This window comes from Neospora caninum, chromosome X (genome assembly GCF_000208865.1).
Source record: "Neospora caninum Liverpool complete genome, chromosome X".
NCBI lineage: Eukaryota > Apicomplexa > Conoidasida > Eucoccidiorida > Sarcocystidae > Neospora > Neospora caninum.
In genome coordinates this window covers 2,813,734-2,831,899 of record NC_018396.1, presented here as the reverse complement: position 1 = coordinate 2,831,899, position 18,166 = coordinate 2,813,734, and the positions used below count along the sequence as shown (strand labels likewise).

General features: G+C 59.6%; 1 protein-coding gene across 1 annotated transcript; it reads left to right on the top strand.

Moving 5' to 3' along the window:
* Window positions 1-185: 185 nt before the first annotated feature.
* NCLIV_048160 (Proteophosphoglycan ppg4, related) lies at window positions 186-17,831 on the top strand (the record flags this gene model as incomplete). The annotated part of the gene is made up of 14 exons (XM_003884367.1): window positions 186-828; window positions 1,270-8,247; window positions 8,771-8,877; window positions 9,331-9,547; window positions 10,175-10,347; window positions 10,736-10,984; window positions 11,316-11,385; window positions 11,567-11,634; window positions 11,752-11,944; window positions 12,722-12,930; window positions 13,172-13,322; window positions 13,796-13,847; window positions 14,149-17,165; window positions 17,407-17,831. 14 exons carry the CDS (start codon window positions 186-188, stop codon window positions 17,829-17,831), a joined length of 12,552 nt encoding a protein of 4,183 aa, XP_003884416.1.
* Between the last annotated feature and the right edge of the window lie 335 nt (window positions 17,832-18,166).

The window sequence follows — 18,166 nt, the reverse complement described above, 5'->3', positions numbered from 1 at the left end:
GAATTCGTCCCTACTTGTGAACCGTTGTTACAGAACGGTGCGTCTCGCAGACGTTCTCTTTTCCGTTGACCGCCTGAACGCCCGTCAAAACTGCTTGGCTCGTTGCCATGACTCGTATCCATTGGCTCCTGTGCACGCCTCGAAAATTGGCCCTCCTCTCACGCTCGTCACCTTCTGAATAAAGAATGTTCTTCATGTCTGCGTTCGGCGACGACGCTGATCCGAGTGAATCGGATGAGGCGGGTAGCACGTCCGAAGATCAGCCGACTCAAGAAGCCGCGGCCTCTGGGGAAGCGGCGGAGGGATCTCTCTGGGGATTTTTCGGGGGAAACAGCGCGAAGAGCGATGCCGCGAACGCCCAGAAGGAAGAAGCCCACGCGCCTGCCGCGACGGCTGGCGGATGGTTCAGCTGGGGAGGCGGAGGGGCGGAGGAGCCCGCCGCTAACGAGAGCAAAGAGGACAGTGCTTCCAGCGACGCCAAAGACTCCTCTGAGGCGGTGACCTCGGAGACAGCTCAAACCCGTGCCGCTGAACCCGAAACGTTGACTGTGGATGCAAGTGACGGAGAGGGTGCAAAGAAGAAGAAGGAAAAGAAAGCATCTGGGAAGAAGAAGAAAGATAAAGCAGGCAAGGATCTGGAGGAAGAGGCCGAGTTGCGGGCCAGGAAATCGAGGGAGTTTGCGAAAGACCAGGAAGAAAAGGACGGACCCTCTGAAAAGGAAGCGTCTCCGGAGTCCGGTCCTTCTTCAACGGAAAGCCCAGGACAGGAGGAAGGCGTCGCGAGAGAGAACCAACAGGAAAAAGTGCAGGATCCAACGCCTCCACCAGGTGAGTCGGCCACCCCATTTTCGTTTGCTCCATGGCGGTTTGACCGCGCGCGCCTGCCGTGTGTGTATCCCTGAGCCTTCGATGGTACATCTCAAGGGTAGCACGTCCCTTTCTGCGATGCAGGAGACCCGCACAGTGGGGGGGGGGGGGGGGTTTAAACTCCCTCACCATTGAGAGCAGGTGAAGGATCTTGGCAGCGCGCGGCGTGTTGCCTTTTTGTCCTCGTTGCCTGGGTGCGAGAGTCTGGCCTCGTTCAGGAGGCGAGTCTCATGGGCGTGTGCGAATTTTTGCAGGGGTCAACCGCCGACTTTGGCGGCTGCGCATCGCTCTGTTTTTCTGGTGGACTTGCACACGCAGGCGTGTGGGCCTCGCGGGGGAACGTTTCCTCGCTGTCTCTTGAGACTGGCTTTCTGTGTGGCGGCGCTTTTCATGTGTGTACAGAAGAGGCGCAACAGGCGGAGGCGTCCAGTGGGGGAGGTTTCTGGAGTTTCTTTGGTCCCGCCCAAACCGAAGAGCCTCCGCCCTCGGAAGAACCGCCGAAGACTGATGCCGCGACAGACGAAGGCCCATCTCCGCCTGAAAACTCGGGCGGCTTCGGCTGGGGATTCTTCAGCACACCCCGCGCTGACGACCCTCCGTTGCCTGCTTCCGAGCAGAGTGAATCGCCGGGCGAAGCGTCCAGCGACTTGGGCCATGCCGGTGCGAAGCTTCCAGACGCCAAGAACCCTTCGGACGCGCCTGAAGGACCGCCCTCCGCACCCGAGGAACGCGCAGGCTTCGGATGGGAGTTCTTCTCCCCAGCGGCAGCGGAGGTTTCGTCTGACAGTGCTGGGACACCAGCGTCGTCGCCGCGGACGCCGCCTAACGAACCCGCGCCGGCGTCAGGGGGGTGGGGGTTCTTTGGATTTGGAGGCGGCGAGGTGACTGAAGCGCCGAAGGACGAAGAAGCTCAGGAGGGCCATGGACAGCAAGGGACTGGAGAAGGCGCCCCGCACAGTCAGGCCCTGAGAGCGGCGTCAGACGATTCGAGCCACGATCAGGACGAAGTTCCGGAAAAAAAAGAGTCTAAACAGAAGGACAAAGAACGGGACTCGCAAGCGGCAGATGGGACGGATCGGCAAGAAGCGAAGCCGTCCATAGGCAACTCAGGTACTGACGGAGAAGAATCCAAGACGGCGCAAGCGAGAGAGGAGGCAGGCGGAGGGGAATCAAAGAAGGATGCGCCTCCAGCAACCGATACGGACGCGGAGACAAAGGAACGCGACACTGCTCAAGAGGAGAAGCCGAACACCCTCAGCTCGTCTGTGCCAAAGTCAAAACCGAAACCCCCGCGTAGCGCCAAGGCAAAACCGCCTCCCCTTCAGCTTCCCGGTGCACTCCAAACCTCTGATCTGCCGGCTGGGCAAGGTTCTCCCCGGTCAGGAGGGCCCCACGAAAAAGAGCAGGCGTCGCCCACGTCTTCGCCTGCTGCGCCTGAGCGCACAGAAAAGGATACGACCGCAAGCGAGCCTCCTCACCCCGCGAACGCTCTGCAAAACCTTGAGTCGCCACGCAGTAAGGACGCCTTGCCCAGTTCGTCGCGTTCAACCCAAGGCGTGCCCCAGGGCAAACCTGGGGAATCTGGCGATGACGAATCCAGTCAGCTGGAAGGGACAGCGGGAGGAAGTGATAAGCGGGAGGGCCTGAAGTTGGACGGCGAGGTTCAGGCAACGGATTCCCAGGCGGAGATAGACGGAAAGGCCGCACCCCCAGCCCTGAGCAAAACGGCCCTAAAAAAGAAGCCGCCGCCTCCCAAAGGTCCATCTGCTCATCCTCCCAGTGAGACACGCGCGCTCTCCACGCAGCCAGCCGAGCCTGCCAAAGCCAGCACTAAAGAAAAAGAAACCGCGCAGTCAGACAAACCAACCCAGGAGAAGTTGGCCACAAAGGGCGAGGATGAGAAGGCACCGTCGACTCCGAAGGACCAGGACAAGAAGGCGGAGAAGCTCGACGAGGAGCCAGCGAAAGAGGAGAAGGTGGCGAAGGCTCAAGAAGAGACAGCGAAAGAGGAGAAGAGGGAGAGTTCGGACGAGGCGACAGGGGAGAAGAAGGAGGGGTCGGAAGAGGCGAAGGAGGAGAAGAAGGAGACCCTGCCGGGTGAGGCGGAGGGGAAGGCGGGAGGAGCGACGCTGGAGACAGTTGCTGCGAAGAAGAAGGCGCCGCCTCGGAAGAGCCTGCCAGGTCCGCCTGGGGGTAAGAAGGGAGTGCCGGGAGTGAAGCCAGACGAGGGTGGAGCAGGCGGCGCCTCAGGGGCCAAAGCGGGGGCGCCGTCAAAGGGCGAGGATGAGAAGGCGCCATTGACTCCGAAGGACGAGGACAAGAAGGCGGAGAAGCCTGAGGAGGAGACAGCGAAAGAGGAGAAGGCGGAGAAGGCTCAAGAAGAGACAGCGAAAGAGGAGAAGAGGGAGAGTTCGGACGAGGCGACAGGGGAGAAGAAGGAGGGGTCGGAAGAGGCGAAGGAGGAGAAGAAGGAGACCCTGCCGGGTGAGGCGGAGGGGAAGGCGGGAGGAGCGACGCTGGAGACAGTTGCTGCGAAGAAGAAGGCGCCGCCTCGGAAGAGCCTGCCAGGTCCGCCTGGGGGTAAGAAGGGAGTGCCGGGAGTGAAGCCAGACGAGGGTGGAGCAGGCGGCGCCTCAGGGGCCAAAGCGGGGGCGCCGTCAAAGGGCGAGGATGAGAAGGCGCCATTGACTCCGAAGGACGAGGACAAGAAGGCGGAGAAGCCTGAGGAGGAGACAGCGAAAGAGGAGAAGGCGGAGAAGGCTCAAGAAGAGACAGCGAAAGAGGAGAAGAGGGAGAGTTCGGACGAGGCGACAGGGGAGAAGAAGGAGGGGTCGGAAGAGGCGAAGGAGGAGAAGAAGGAGACCCTGCCGGGTGAGGTGGAGGGGAAGGCGGGAGGAGCGACGCTGGAGACAGTTGCTGCGAAGAAGAAGGCGCCGCCTCGGAAGAGCCTGCCAGGTCCGCCTGGGGGTAAGAAGGGAGTGCCGGGAGTGAAGCCAGACGAGGGTGGAGCAGGCGGCGCCTCAGGGGCCAAAGCGGGGGCGCCGTCAAAGGGCGAGGATGAGAAGGCGCCATTGACTCCGAAGGACGAGGACAAGAAGGCGGAGAAGCCTGAGGAGGAGACAGCGAAAGAGGAGAAGGCGGAGAAGGCTCAAGAAGAGACAGCGAAAGAGGAGAAGAGGGAGAGTTCGGACGAGGCGACAGGGGAGAAGAAGGAGGGGTCGGAAGAGGCGAAGGAGGAGAAGAAGGAGACCCTGCCGGGTGAGGCGGAGGGGAAGGCGGGAGGAGCGACGCTGGAGACAGTTGCTGCGAAGAAGAAGGCGCCGCCTCGGAAGAGCCTGCCAGGTCCGCCTGGGGGTAAGAAGGGAGTGCCGGGAGTGAAGCCAGACGAGGGTGGAGCAGGCGGCGCCTCAGGGGCCAAAGCGGGGGCGCCGTCAAAGGGCGAGGATGAGAAGGCGCCATTGACGCCGATGGACGAGGACAAGAAGGCGGAGAAGCCTGAGGAGGAGACAGCGAAAGAGGAGAAGGCGGAGAAGGCTCAAGAAGAGACAGCGAAAGAGGAGAAGAGGGAGAGTTCGGACGAGGCGACAGGGGAGAAGAAGGAGGGGTCGGAAGAGGCGAAGGAGGAGAAGAAGGAGACCCTGCCGGGTGAGGCGGAGGGGAAGGCGGGAGGAGCGACGCTGGAGACAGTTGCTGCGAAGAAGAAGGCGCCGCCTCGGAAGAGCCTGCCAGGTCCGCCTGGGGGTAAGAAGGGAGTGCCGGGAGTGAAGCCAGACGAGGGTGGAGCAGGCGGCGCCTCAGGGGCCAAAGCGGGGGCGCCGTCAAAGGGCGAGGATGAGAAGGCGCCATTGACTCCGAAGGACGAGGACAAGAAGGCGGAGAAGCCTGAGGAGGAGACAGCGAAAGAGGAGAAGGTGGAGAAGGCTCAAGAAGAGACAGCGAAAGAGGAGAAGAGGGAGAGTTCGGACGAGGCGACAGGGGAGAAGAAGGAGGGGTTGGAAGAGGCGAAGGAGGAGAAGAAGGAGGGGCTGGAAGAGGCAAAAGAGGAGAAGAAGGAGATCCTGCCGGGTGAGCCTCCAATGAAGGCGGGTGTGCCTGGGACGACCGAGGCAGCCATCCCGGAGGAGGCGAGAGAAGGTGAAGATGGCAAGACAGAGACGCCGACAGCAGGGGGCGAGACGGAGGCGAAGGCAGGGGGTCCGACGCTGGCCCTGCCTGCACCGAAGGCGAAGCTGCAGCCACTGAAGGCCTTGCCGGGACAGGGCTTACCGAAGAAGGGCCCTCCTCCAATGAAGGCGGGTGTGCCTGGGACGACCGAGGCAGCCATCCCGGAGGAGGCGAGAGAAGGTGAAGATGGCAAGACAGAGACGCCGACAGAAGGGGGCGAGACGGAGGCGAAGGCAGGGGGTCCGAAGCTGGCCCTGCCTGCACCGAAGGCGAAGCTGCAGCCACTGAAGGCCTTGCCGGGACAGGGCTTACCCAAGAAGGGCCCTCCTCCAATGAAGGCGGGTGTGCCTGGGACGACCGAGGCAGCCATCCCGGAGGAGGCGAGAGAAGGTGAAGATGGCAAGACAGAGACGCCGACAGAAGGGGGCGAGACGGAGGCGAAGGCAGGGGGTCCGAAGCTGGCCCTGCCTGCACCGAAGGCGAAGCTGCAGCCACTGAAGGCCTTGCCGGGACAGGGCTTACCGAAGAAGGGCCCTCCTCCAATGAAGGCGGGTGTGCCTGGGACGACCGAGGCAGCCATCCCGGAGGAGGCGAGAGAAGGTGAAGATGGCAAGACAGAGACGCCGACAGAAGGGGGCGAGACGGAGGCGAAGGCAGGGGGTCCGAAGCTGGCCCTGCCTGCACCGAAGGCGAAGCTGCAGCCACTGAAAGCCTTGCCGGGACAGGGCTTACCGAAGAAGGGCCCTCCTCCAATGAAGGCGGGTGTGCCTGGGACGACCGAGGCAGCCATCCCGGAGGAGGCGAGAGAAGGTGAAGATGGCAAGACAGAGACGCCGACAGAAGGGGGCGAGACGGAGGCGAAGGCAGGGGGTCCGAAGCTGGCCCTGCCTGCACCGAAGGCGAAGCTGCAGCCACTGAAAGCCTTGCCGGGACAGGGCTTACCGAAGAAGGGCCCTCCTCCAATGAAGGCGGGTGTGCCTGGGACGACCGAGGCAGCCATCCCGGAGGAGGCGAGAGAAGGTGAAGATGGCAAGACAGAGACGCCGACAGAAGGGGGCGAGACGGAGGCGAAGGCAGGGGGTCCGAAGCTGGCCCTGCCTGCACCGAAGGCGAAGCTGCAGCCACTGAAAGCCTTGCCGGGACAGGGCTTACCGAAGAAGGGCCCTCCTCCAATGAAGGCGGGTGTGCCTGGGACGACCGAGGCAGCCATCCCGGAGGAGGCGAGAGAAGGTGAAGATGGCAAGACAGAGACGCCGACAGAAGGGGGCGAGACGGAGGCGAAGCCAGGGCGTCCGAAGCTGGCACAGCGTCCTCTGAAAGTGCACCTTGAAGCTCCAAAGGACGCGCCACGTCCCGTTTTAGCTAGGAAACGAGTCTTTGCGGTGAAGGCAGGTGGGCAGCCGGGGGCCGGTGTGGACATGCCGCCGAGCCAAGTCTCGAATCACACAGAGCGCGAGGACGACAGGACAGAGACGCCGACAGAAGGGGGCGAGACGGAGGCGAAGGCAGGAGGTCCGAAGCTGGCACAGCGTCCTCTGAAAGTGCACCTTGAGGCTCCAAAGGACGCGCCACGTCCCGTTTTAGCTAGGAAACGAGTCTTTGCGGTGAAGGCAGGTGGGCAGCCGGGGGCCGGTGTGGACATGCCGCCGAGCCAAGTCTCGAATCACACAGAGCGCGAGGACGACAGGACAGAGACGCCGACAGAAGGGGGCGAGACGGAGGCGAAGGCAGGGGGTCCGAAGCTGGCCCTGCCTGCACCGAAGGCGAAGCTGCAGCCACTGAAGGCCTTGCCGGGACAGGGCTTACCGAAGAAGGGCCCTCCTCCAATGAAGGCGGGTGTGCCTGGGACGACCGAGGTAGATACGCGTAGACTCGCTGTGGTCGCTGGCGCTGCTGTAGCTCGTAGCAGCGCTGGGAAGGAATCACTGGGTTTGCCGCCTAGTGGCTCCGATCGAACAGTCTCCGGATCGCCCAAAGGCGCCCAACTGTCGATGGCCGCAGTAAGGCCCCAGGCCACGGAGCAGGAAGGACATGTCTCACGGGCGCTCGTGCCGTTGAGTTCTGCACGCGTAGGGGCTTTCGTGCGTCAAACGAAACTCGCCGTTGAGGAACAGGGGAGCCCAGCGCCGGCACCAGTTGCATGTGGGCGGCTGTCTCCCTTAGCTGCAACATCCGGAAGGCTGCAGCCGACGTCGAGTCGTGCTCCGCAAACGAAGGGAGCGACTCTTGTCGCGAACGCGTCTGTCAACGTCATTGCGAACTTCCGAGAACAGGCAACCCTGTCTCTACAAACAGTCCAGGCTCCCCAGGAGTCACGTCCTCCGAGTCCAGCAGGCAGCCCGTCCCGGCTCTGGTCGCCGTCATCGCAACACATTTCATCCGAACGGCCCAGACAAGTCCCAGCGACGCCCAGAGGTAGAGGTGCGAACCTGTTTTCCGACAGGCTCTTCGAAAGCCCGCAGACACCTGCAGAGTTGGGCACAGACCCTAGTGGCGATGGCCAGGAAGTTCGGTCGTATGAGGTCACACCAAGCCTGCTGCCAAAGTTCAGTAAAATCGATGGGGCTGAGTTGGTGGGACTCCCCACATCCCACGGAGGCTTGTTGCCGGCCCGAGCTCGGCTCGCGGCCCTACAGCTTACTCCGCGTGCTGGCGAGCCAGGAGAGCCGTTGAAGGCCCACGCGGTCGAGGGTCGGGCTCCATTCCAAGCCGGTGTTGACAAGCAAAGTGGGGCACAGTCGCCGATGGGAAAGGGTCTGACGGAGACCAACCACCTCGCACTCGAGAGCGTCTACATCCCAGGGTGTCCTGCGTCTCTCGCGGACGCGTTCAGTGCCGCGCTGTTCCCTCGACTGGACCTAAACTCGGTTCCCTCCGGAACGTGTCTATACGATTTGGGTCCCCGAGCAGTGTTGGCGTGCACGGGGCCGGTCTATTCGCTGGACGATATTGTTTTGCCCGATTCTCAAAGGCAGGTCGAGGATGTGGAGGCGCAGCTTCAAATCGCATCGCGCGTCCACGGCGCATTCGGAGTCTACGACGCGCCTGATGGAGTCTACCCGTGGGGGGATTCTGGGTCGAGCACATCTGGGCATAATAGCACGAGCGTCACGAAGCTGCCAAAGGTGCTCTTTGGAACTGCCGTCACCGTGTGGAACGAAATGCTGGTCTACCAGCAGCCGCAGCTCGTTCTCCTCGTAGGGACTGACATCAAAGGTGCGTCAAAGGGGTGATGTACTCCCTGTTTTCTTTTCCACAATAGTTATCTTAACTCTGATCGATTTCCGGTCGGTTGGTACAGACTACCACAATCGAACACAACCGATTCAGACTCGTCTACACGCAGAAGGGCAGAAGAGTAGACAGTGTGCAGTGTGTATGACGCGTGCCGTGGAAATCTGCTCTGCGCAACTGTGAAGGTCGGGTTGCGGAGCCCACCTTACGCCGGGGTAGTTCCACTGTGTCTGAGCTGAGAGAGATTCGTCCCTCATTCCGTTGAACACAAAAAAAGTCTCCCGCAGCGCGGAGATGCCTGCAAGGCCGCCCGGCGACGCCTCGAGGTAGTGGACGTTTCACGGGGCGATGGGCAGGGTAGGGGAACCTTGAAAGCGGGTGTACCACAAACTTTGAGCAGACGCCAGTCGCTTCCAATACAGCTTTCTCGTCGAGCACGTGTCGCAATAGCGAGTCCGGAACGTGCCTGCTGTTGTATGCCACTGCGGTGTGGCTCTTTTCCCAGCGTGGGACACTGCCGTTCCTAGGCTCATTCTGGACCTTGTCTCCCTCGGCAATCTCTCTCTCGGCCTTGACAACGCCATCGCGCAGTACGTGCACAATGCTTGCCGGGTAAGAAGGAAAGGAGTGGGGACGTCGTTTTCCTCGTAGCAGCCCGTGATCTCGTGGTGGGGAAGTAAAGTACACCTGCGCTAGACTCCTCAATCGCTTATGAAATGCGATCAAATCGAAAAGAAACGTCGAGTGCTGATGCTCTCACAAGTCGTCCGCGGCTTGCGCGCTGCTCTGCCCTTCCCAGCCAGTCGAACCTTGGTGAAGATATGCCGCACATAAGAACCCGCTTCCGATGAAGGCCGTGTAGCAGCTGAGGCGTTTGACCTTATACAGAAATGCTCTGCTCTGAGTACGTGCATAAGCATGTGTTATACTTTGTTTTTCACCTTGAGAAAAGGCGTCGTGTTTGAGCGTCGTTATCGGCGTGTCCCCTCGTCCATCTACGGCGCTCTAGTGTTGCCATTCTAGAACCGTCGCCGCCAATTTCTGCTTGACGGTTCCCCTTCTCAGCTGCTCCGGCTAGTCGGGTCAGTGAGGTCTGCGGAGGACGGCACCTTTTCCGGGGAAGCGAAACTGCCGAGCACCTCCCTGCATCGGTGGGACGTCCATTTCACACCTGAAGGGCATTTCGCAGGTGTCCACATCTCCGGCTGGCTGCTTGATCTGCCGGGGCTCTGTGGAAGCGGTCACGGCTTTCGCGAGGACATTCTTCTCAGATTCACTGTCGGTAAGTCAGGAGCTGCCGGAGACAGGGTGTGGAATCACCAGCTGAGACGCGGATCACCAGGGAGGCTTCCACGAGGTCAAAGCGTCCAGTTCGTGATTCTAATTTCGTCAAGTCGAGGCTCAGCTACGACGCGGCCCGAACTCGCATGTCGTCGCACGAGAGCCTTTGTCTAGAACAACTTGTGTAACACAGTTATCGGTCCGAGTATTGCAGTCCTGTGCCTGCAGCACTTCCCGAACCTACGCTGGGGCACGGATATGGCTGCGCAGATGAAAAACGCAGACTCCGCTTCCTTGATACTCCTTTTAGCGTCGCTTGTATCCACTGGGGCGCGCTCGTCCGCCACACGTTGCAGACTGCCAGGCAACGTTTTTCCTACGAAGCCTGTTTGTCCACACGGGCTGTGTCGCTCGTTGCGTCCTCGCCTCACAGCAGTTCCTTCACTTGGCATCTTCAACGGGGAAAAGCGTGATCCTTAGCGGTGCCGGAGGAAGGTTAAGTTGAGGACAACTCGCGTCCGCTGGGCGATGGCATCTCCACAAAGTGGACACGTTGCGTTTTTGCAATCATACACAAATCGTCCATGCGAACGACGCCACTTCGCGCCTTCCATGTGTGTTCTCCCAGGCGTTCTCGACAAGGAAGATTTCTTCCTAGGGCCCAATTTCCCCTCTGGCTGTCTCCGAGCTCTGTTGGGCGAAGACACAGCCTCCTTGTCCCTAACTGAAGACGAAAGGGAACGTCTCGCCACGGACTGCGCAGATCTCCTGGTGCAGGTGCTCATGCTTGACGAGTCTCAGGTATGCACACTCACCGTTTACTCTGAGGTACCATTTCGAGCTCTGGGAACGTGGCAACTGTTTTGGAAACTGCTTTTTGCTTTCGTTGGTGATGTAGCCGTTCTTTGTCAGCTTTCCATTCCTGGTTTTGCGTGACAGTCTGTCGGAGTGTTCTGGTGGGAAGAGGAAGGTGACTCACCGTGTGCAGGACACAGTATTTCCCGCTTTCCGTAGGTAGGTGGACTTGCAACGCTCGCGTGGCGGGGCCCCATCAGCGGGAAAGTGACGTTTGCCACTCGAAAAGGCAGGGATAGCTTTGGGCAATCCAGCTGTCGTATGAAGTCCACGCGATCACTGCGAATCCGTCCGCCCGACGCTGTCAGTCTCGCGACCTCTCTCTTCCTCCTAGGGCGTTTGTCTCATCAAGATCTTCTTGGCGGTCAGTATCCTGGCGAGAGAGAACTCGTGCGTATCGTCCGAGTCCATCTCTGCGGTTGCACATCTCCTTGGAATCTCGGCTTCCGACCTGGGTGCTCATCTTCGCACCGCGGTGGAAGGTCCCCACGTGGAAGCAGCGAATCTGGGCTCGGTGATCGCGAGGACATTGTACCGGCAAGTTTTTCAGTTTATCGTTGCACGGATCAACGCGGTTTTGCAGGTGAGGAAAGGTCGTCGTTGCAACTCAAAAAAAGGGAAGTGTGCGTCTACGCCAGCGTATAGCACGGTGAAGGCGCGGGGTGGAGGCCCGTCGGCAGGCGCCGTTGTTTGCTATTAATCCTGAGCCTTTCTCGCCTTCCTGGGGCTCTATGCCATCTGAGCCCTGGGGAAGCCTGCGGAATTCAGGCGCGTTACTGGTCCAGACTTTCTCTGCGGGTCAGTGGCTGGAGGAGTTGTCGGGTGTCTCCTCGAATCCAGGTGTGTGAACGGTCCCTGTCGAAAACGACCTGGGCAGAATGCTTGCTGGTCCTCTCTTTTCATTTGCTTTTCAGAACCTATTTCGGCTGGGAAATCAGACCTTTGATACGTATGTTAGAAACCCGTTCTCCGTGTCTATCCTCGGTAAGCAAACGGTACGACACCTGGCGAGTTGCGGGCTCCGTCTCCCGTGGTGTCTGCTGGCCACTTGTGGCCCACAATGTCTTGTCTCGCTCCTTTCCCAGAGCAGCGCGCAGATGTTTCAACGCGCACAAAGTCGCCCCGTTTGAAAACCCTGTTCCGAATTTGTCTCTGACGCTCGCAGACCCCCCCACTGAACTGGACGCTCTGCCGACTGTATCGGTTGGCAAGCTCGGATGCTACGCAGCTCAGGTGAGTCATCCGCGTCCGGCCAAATGGTGCAAATGCGTCCTTGCATCGCACATGCACCATGGTCACTCAATATTCAGTGAAAACATGGATTTGCCTCATTTTCCGTGATGTACTCAGGCAGTAGGATTCAGCTTCGCGTTCCGCGGCCTGCGCCGCCTGCAAAAGCTGCTTCACCTCGGAGAATTTTCACTTCCCAGCTACCTGGACGAGATCGGGAATTTTACGCCGACGGACGCTTTCTCGGAGTCCTTCCTCCTCCCAGACTCGGGGCTTCTACCTTTCCTCGTAACTGGACCAAAATCAGAACAAGGTGAGGAAGTTCTCTGTTGTAGGACATGCCGATTTGCGCGTCCCGGACGTCTTCGCCGCGCGTGCCGCTCTTTCGACGATCAGGTCGCGAGGGAAAAAAAGACGTTCTATTGGCATGGGATTGCGCCTGCATTAACAGCAGGGCGCTGCCGAATGATGGCAACCTACGGGCAGGTTTTCTCGGTGATAGAGCATTCTGAAGCTTTGTTGTTTTTTTTCGCGCGTCGTTGTGAGTGCAAGTGAGAATCCCTCAGCACATTTAAACGCAGGAATACGTAGTGTGCCTGAGAACGCATGCCCCACACTTCGTAGGGAAAGCCCGTGTGCGTCCGGTCATCAACTCCTGCTTTTACAACCTCCACCCACACTATATACTCGCCGTCACAGGAGGACTCGACAGCGACATGAAAGCATTTCGTGCCTCTTTAGAATCCGTGTTGTATACCAAATATTGTTGGCGCAGTTGATGACAAGCATGTCTAACAAGCGAGCATCCCTAGTGTGCGGCCGCAGAAACGGTCTGGGAAACGGTGGCGTAGGAGTCTCTGAGCGTTGCGTGAGGAGTTGAGTTTCCTATCTTGGCGCGTGAGATCCTGCTCCGGAACCGTCTCGTGGGCTGATTGTTGCCTTTGCGTCTGCTTGTTCGTCTTCTGCGCACTGCATGTGCATCGACGCTGTTGGGACACGGAGGCTTAGTTTCCCGCGCCAGTCACACGCACATTGGTTTTCTTGAACGGTATATCCATCTTGCTGGGCTTTTCGTTTTCTGGGGATGCAGACATTTTGAGATGGCTTGAGGACCACACGGGTTCTCCCCGGAACGAAGACCTGAACTTTTTCTCGCGAACCTTCAAGCTGGCTTCTGAGTCCCACCTCGAAGTCGCGCTTCCCCGCGAGAAAGTCCAACTGGACGTGTCAGAAGCCGCCTCTTTCTCCCAACCATTGGATCCTCTCGTCGTGAGCGTTTGTAACTTCATTATACACCAGGTAGGGCGCGCCATGATCAAAGTGCCTGGTGGGCACACACGCCAGCATGTGCACGTCAGCAACGACAAGCACGCATGCACAATTGTCGACAAAGTGTCGCTGTGGCGTTCTGGACCGAATGTGAACCGCTTCCCTTTGAATCGTTGCCTAGAGAGTGGAGAAACGCATGCCCCACGGAGTAGTCACCACGCGTAGCTCAGCGCCTCTGGATAGCAGTGGACTGTTTGTGATGCATTTACAGTCAGAGCCGACCCGCCGTCTACGGTTGCCGGGTATTACGCGTAGCTCGGGGCTTCAACGCAGTGAAGGTCACCTACTCTACGCGTCGCTGCAAGAAGCGTGGAATCCTTTGCTGGAGTCACGGCCTGTTGTGCTCCAGCGTGGAGCGACTGGTAAGCTGTCTGACGCTTGCGCAGACCGACCCTAGGGTCGCCCAAAGTTTCTGCTCCCTCTCTCTCATTCGCCCTTGTCCAAGAACACGGCTCCGCTCACATCGTGTGGTACAGCCGGCAACGACGTTCTGCGCTTGCCGCCCGGGCGGCTGCATTTCTTGCAAACGAAGCTTGGCACTGTCGAGGCACAATGTTCTTTTCTGACACGAGAATGCACATCGGTGGGATATCTTCCGAACTGGTACAGCGATGAACATAGCAGTCGTCGGTGTGGTTCTGACGTCCGAGGATCCACGTATCTTTCTCGACAAATCCCGACAGGAGGCTTTGCGTGTATCACCGTGACAGTGATGCTGATCAGTTGCCTTTCCAAGCGATGACGCCTCACCGGACCTCATCTCAGAAAACCCAAGCAGGCGCTCTGGAGCAGCGTCATTCTCTCGGGATTTGGAGTGCCTTTCTTTATTTCCCAGACGGATGGTCGGCACTTTCTCACAGCCTGGAGGCGATAAAACAGTGGGAACAGTAAGTTCAATGCGAGGGTCATCTAGGTTGATGGTTGAGGTCACGTAGTCTGTACGCATATCTGCAAATGTCAGCGACAAAGTGTTCACCACATCAGGATCAAGAGCATCGTTGTTTCGCTCTTGCTCCCTGTGCGCGCCGTCTTCGGTGTAGGTATTCTCACCGCTTGCTGCGAGAACCCGCGGCTTGTAAAACGCGGAGGCATAGGCAGGTGCCGACCGCGACCATTTGAGCAGGCGCGTCCCTGGCAACTCGGCTGCAGGTTTTCTTTTTCTCTTGTCTGTGATTTCCTGTCCAACAGACACGGGTTCCCCCTTTTCGTCGTGATTGCAGAACTGCCAAAGTACTGTCCGAACCTGTTCCCCCCAGACTGTGTACACAACTTGGACCGTCTGATGCTCTACTTGTCCTCGTATATCAACACCGAAGGCGTCCTTCTCGGCAACTCTCTGCTCGCGCTGCGCAGTCAGGAATACGAGCGTCTCCAGCAACTGCAGGAGGAGGCGGCCGAAGTCGTCGCCAGGCGTCGCGCCTGGCTGGCCGACGTTATGGAACTGGACTCGGAGATCAGAGATATCGTGAATGGCCAGGAGGACTCGCAGCACGGGTCGCCTTCCACAAATAGGTTTGGGCCATCCTCGTCTGAGTTGGGGGCCTCTTGCTTCCCGTTATCGCAATGGGCCGCGCTTCAGGAAGCCGCGAAGGAGAGTATGGATATTCTCGAGCTAGACGACGACTCTGTGTCGATGCGTGGGCTCTCGACCCCGGGGAGTCCGCGATACGAGGACAGATCTCCAGCGATGTCGGCTCGAGTCGAGCAGGGGATTTGTCGGTCGCGTCCCGGATCTCTTGGCAGCGAGCACTGTGAACGAGGCGCGGGAAAGGCTGCGACGCGTGCCCCGTCAGCAGCGCTCCCTCACACCTCCCTCAAGGTGCTTTCCCAGGTCAGGAGAGCCCATCAGGCAGAGTCCCGTGCGGTCGGCGGGCGTCCCGCGCCGGCGAGCTCGCCCCAGTCGCCAGCCACGCCTTTCGTCGTGGACAGGAGCCCAAGCACAGCTCGTTCCGGTCCGATCGGAGACCCTCTGTGCCTCCTGCGTGGACCGACCAGCCTTCCCGCAGCCTCTGCAGGGCACTCGCCGACGCCAAAGTCCGCAGTGGTTTCCAGGGTGAACTCTCCGCAAGCTGGTGGAGTTCCCCAACAGGTTAAGGCGTCCCCGCGTGGCTACGGCGAGGCAAGTGCAGAGAGGGGTGCGCGAAACGGTGTCCAAAATGAAGCGTTGAGTGTCTTGGTGCAGGGGAGTCGCGGTTCTGGTGCACAGCTCCTCCCGAGGTCACCTGCCTCGGAGGCCAAGCGGCCACCTTCGGCTCTGTCCGTCGTCCGGGAACGGCCCGAGCCTGCCGGCAGACCCCTAAAGGTGCCAGAGGAGCCGGCTGTTCACAATGTGCATCTGAACGAAAGCAAGAGGTTGGCGGCCGAGAGGGAAAGGCTCGTCCGCGAGAACGAGCGGCTTCAGTTGGAGAACCAACGGCTGCAAACGGAGAACTTACGACTGGAGAATGAGCGCCTCCACGAGGAAAACGCCAAGCTCAGTCGGCAGCAGGGTCGACTCAAAACACGCCTGGTAGTGGGGGACGGAGGCGCCACGATCGGCTCTGCCGCCAGCTCGAGACAGGCACTGCGGGTCGCCCCAACACCCGGCGGTTCTCCAGCTCTTGACAGCAAATCGCTCATCTCTCATGCCAGCGATGCTGGCGAGAACCCCAAAGCCACTGCATGCGTGGTGCATCTATCGAAGCAGCCCGCCTATAGTCCTCACAAGATAGTGGAGCCGCAAGACGATTCGAAGGCTCCTCAGAGTGGGAAGCCTGAGGACGCGACGGCAGAAAGCACTCCTGCTGAGGAGTCGTCGGGTACCCCTGCGGAGGAACCAGTGACTCCAACTCCGAAGGCTCCTCAGAGTGGGTTGCCTGACGACGCGACGGCAGAAAGCACTCCTGCTGAGGAGTCGTCGGGTACCCCTGCGGAGCGACTGGGGCCAAATCCAGAGGCTCCATTGAGTGAGGAACCGGATGGCGCCACGACGCAAAGCACACCTTCCAGGCACTCGTTAGCTAGTCCTCTGGAATCAGCTGCCCCGAATCAGGCCCAGGCTCCCAAGACTCTCCCTGTGTCTCCAAAGAAAGCGGCAATGCCCGTCCTCTCAGAGAGTCCCACGGCAAAGGGTCCGCCCGCTCCGAGCACTCTGCCGTTGGCGAAACGCATGACGCCACCAGCAAAAGCCGAATCAGTAGTTGTGAGACATTCTCTGTCACCGCCTCCAGAAACGCAGCAGGTCGATCTGGAGGAGCAAGTTGACGAACCACTCTCAGCGAACGATTCGTTTGAGCATGCGTCCTCGCCGGCAGCTGGTGCGGCGTCATTTCCTCACCAGGGAGGGAGCGTCAAAGCGGCGGATCCTGCTGCCGACCTTTACACCCTTCAAGATGAAGTCGACGACGAGAGAGAAACTGTTTCGTTTGAAGATGACACGGATTTGCTCGGCAAGGGGATGCGTGCCGTGTGGGTGCAGGCGGCTTTCTCAGGCGTGTGGAAGGGCGTGGTGTACTGGCCGAAACACTTAGAGAAGTTGGCGGAGGCATCCGAAGACAAAGGGGCAACGCGGTTGAACCGAGCCGGAAAGAAGTGCGTCGAACTCACCGCTGCTGCCTTCTTCGATTCTTTCGTCGATACTGCGAAGGTCACGGCTGAGCGGGATCGTCAACTCGTTGTCTCGGCGGGTCCCGTCGGGGACTTCCCGCAACCAAGGGGGACGGTACGCATAACGCGGGGGCGAATTCGAGGCAGAGAGGCCGGGCACGTGCGGGATTTGGTTCCCGCGGACGGTCCAGAGCGTCGTGGTTCTGCCTCGTCACCCACGGGATACTCCCGAGTCGAACGGCGGGACCGCGGCTCGGAGTGCCAGGGAGACCGGCTTCCGCTGCAGCTGCTGCAAGACGAGCTTTTGTTTGACTGCTCGAGTCAAGTCGGAACGGGGGCAGATTTCTTGGCTTCGAATGCATCTGACCTGGAGGGGACGTGGAACGGGAAAGTTGTTTGGAAACCACCTGCAACGGAGTACGGCAATGCTGCCAAGGAACTCTCAACCATCATTCTCGTGGACCTAACGCAGCCGGACGGGGGTGTCCACGACCCTCGAGGGCCATTAAAGGTTTTCCGCTCAGACCATGACGGCGCCCCAAGGCCTATAGCGGTTCCACAAAGGTGCGAGTCCATTGCGGAGAAACTGAAAACCATTTTCGACACTATGGATGTCTCAGGTAGGAATCCTCGCCGTGTGCGTCTTGCCGTCTAGCGGTGAATCTGTGACGCGTTGATCTTCTGCCAGGTACCTTCTGTGGACGGCATCACGTGTGTGTTCCGAATGTGCGGTGACCGGGGTGACGAACCGACGTTTGCGGAGCTCGGTGTCTCTGTCTGTTTACGCTTCCCTCGGATGGGAGCTTGCAGGCGAGCAGGTTTGGCCGGAACCTTCTGCGTTTCGTGGCGCTGGTTTCTCAGTTGCTGTGGCGTCTGGCTTCGTCGCCATCGTGTTTCTCAATCACGAGACGGCGCCCTCTGTGTGCTCTGCAGGTGTCCCCATCGGCGCTGGGAACGTGTACTTCATTCCGCCGAACCAATCTGGAATGCTGGCGATCACGACACACTCACACCACCGAGACACCGGGCTGTGCATTCAGGAGCCTGACGATCAGATCACTACCTTTGCTGACTATGGAGAGCGCCGGCGAAAAGTATGTGGATCTTCAACAACTTGTTTCGTTGCGCAAAAAACGCAGAGCCTGTCGAGTGGTCTTCCACTAGGAAGCAGCGGACCGGGGCTGCATGCGCAGGGTCTGAGTCTCATGAGCATCAAGGTCGTCGAGCGCGTTTTGCCCGAAAGTCACCCCCTTGTGTCTTGCAAGCAACAACCAGAACTGTGTTAAAGAGCACCTGCCTCCTTGCGGCCGCAGTTCGGGCGGGCATCGTCCAGATCATGTCTGTGGCCTTCTCGAGGCATCTGAAGTGGAACCCGAGAGAGCTCTCTAAAGCGGCGCTGGGTGGGGTTTCGGCTCGCGTTCTCTACACAGTCAAAGCTACGGTAACTGGGACGGCCAGGAGTACGCCAGTCGGTCGCTTGGCATATCCAAGCAGGGAGCCTTCGCCGTTGTGTTCTTTCTAGCTGGGCCGCCGTCGCCCGGAGGCCAGCTATCGGCTGCCTGTATGTTCGGTTGGATACGTCACAGGCGAGCACATTCCGGCAACACGGTGTAATTGCGTG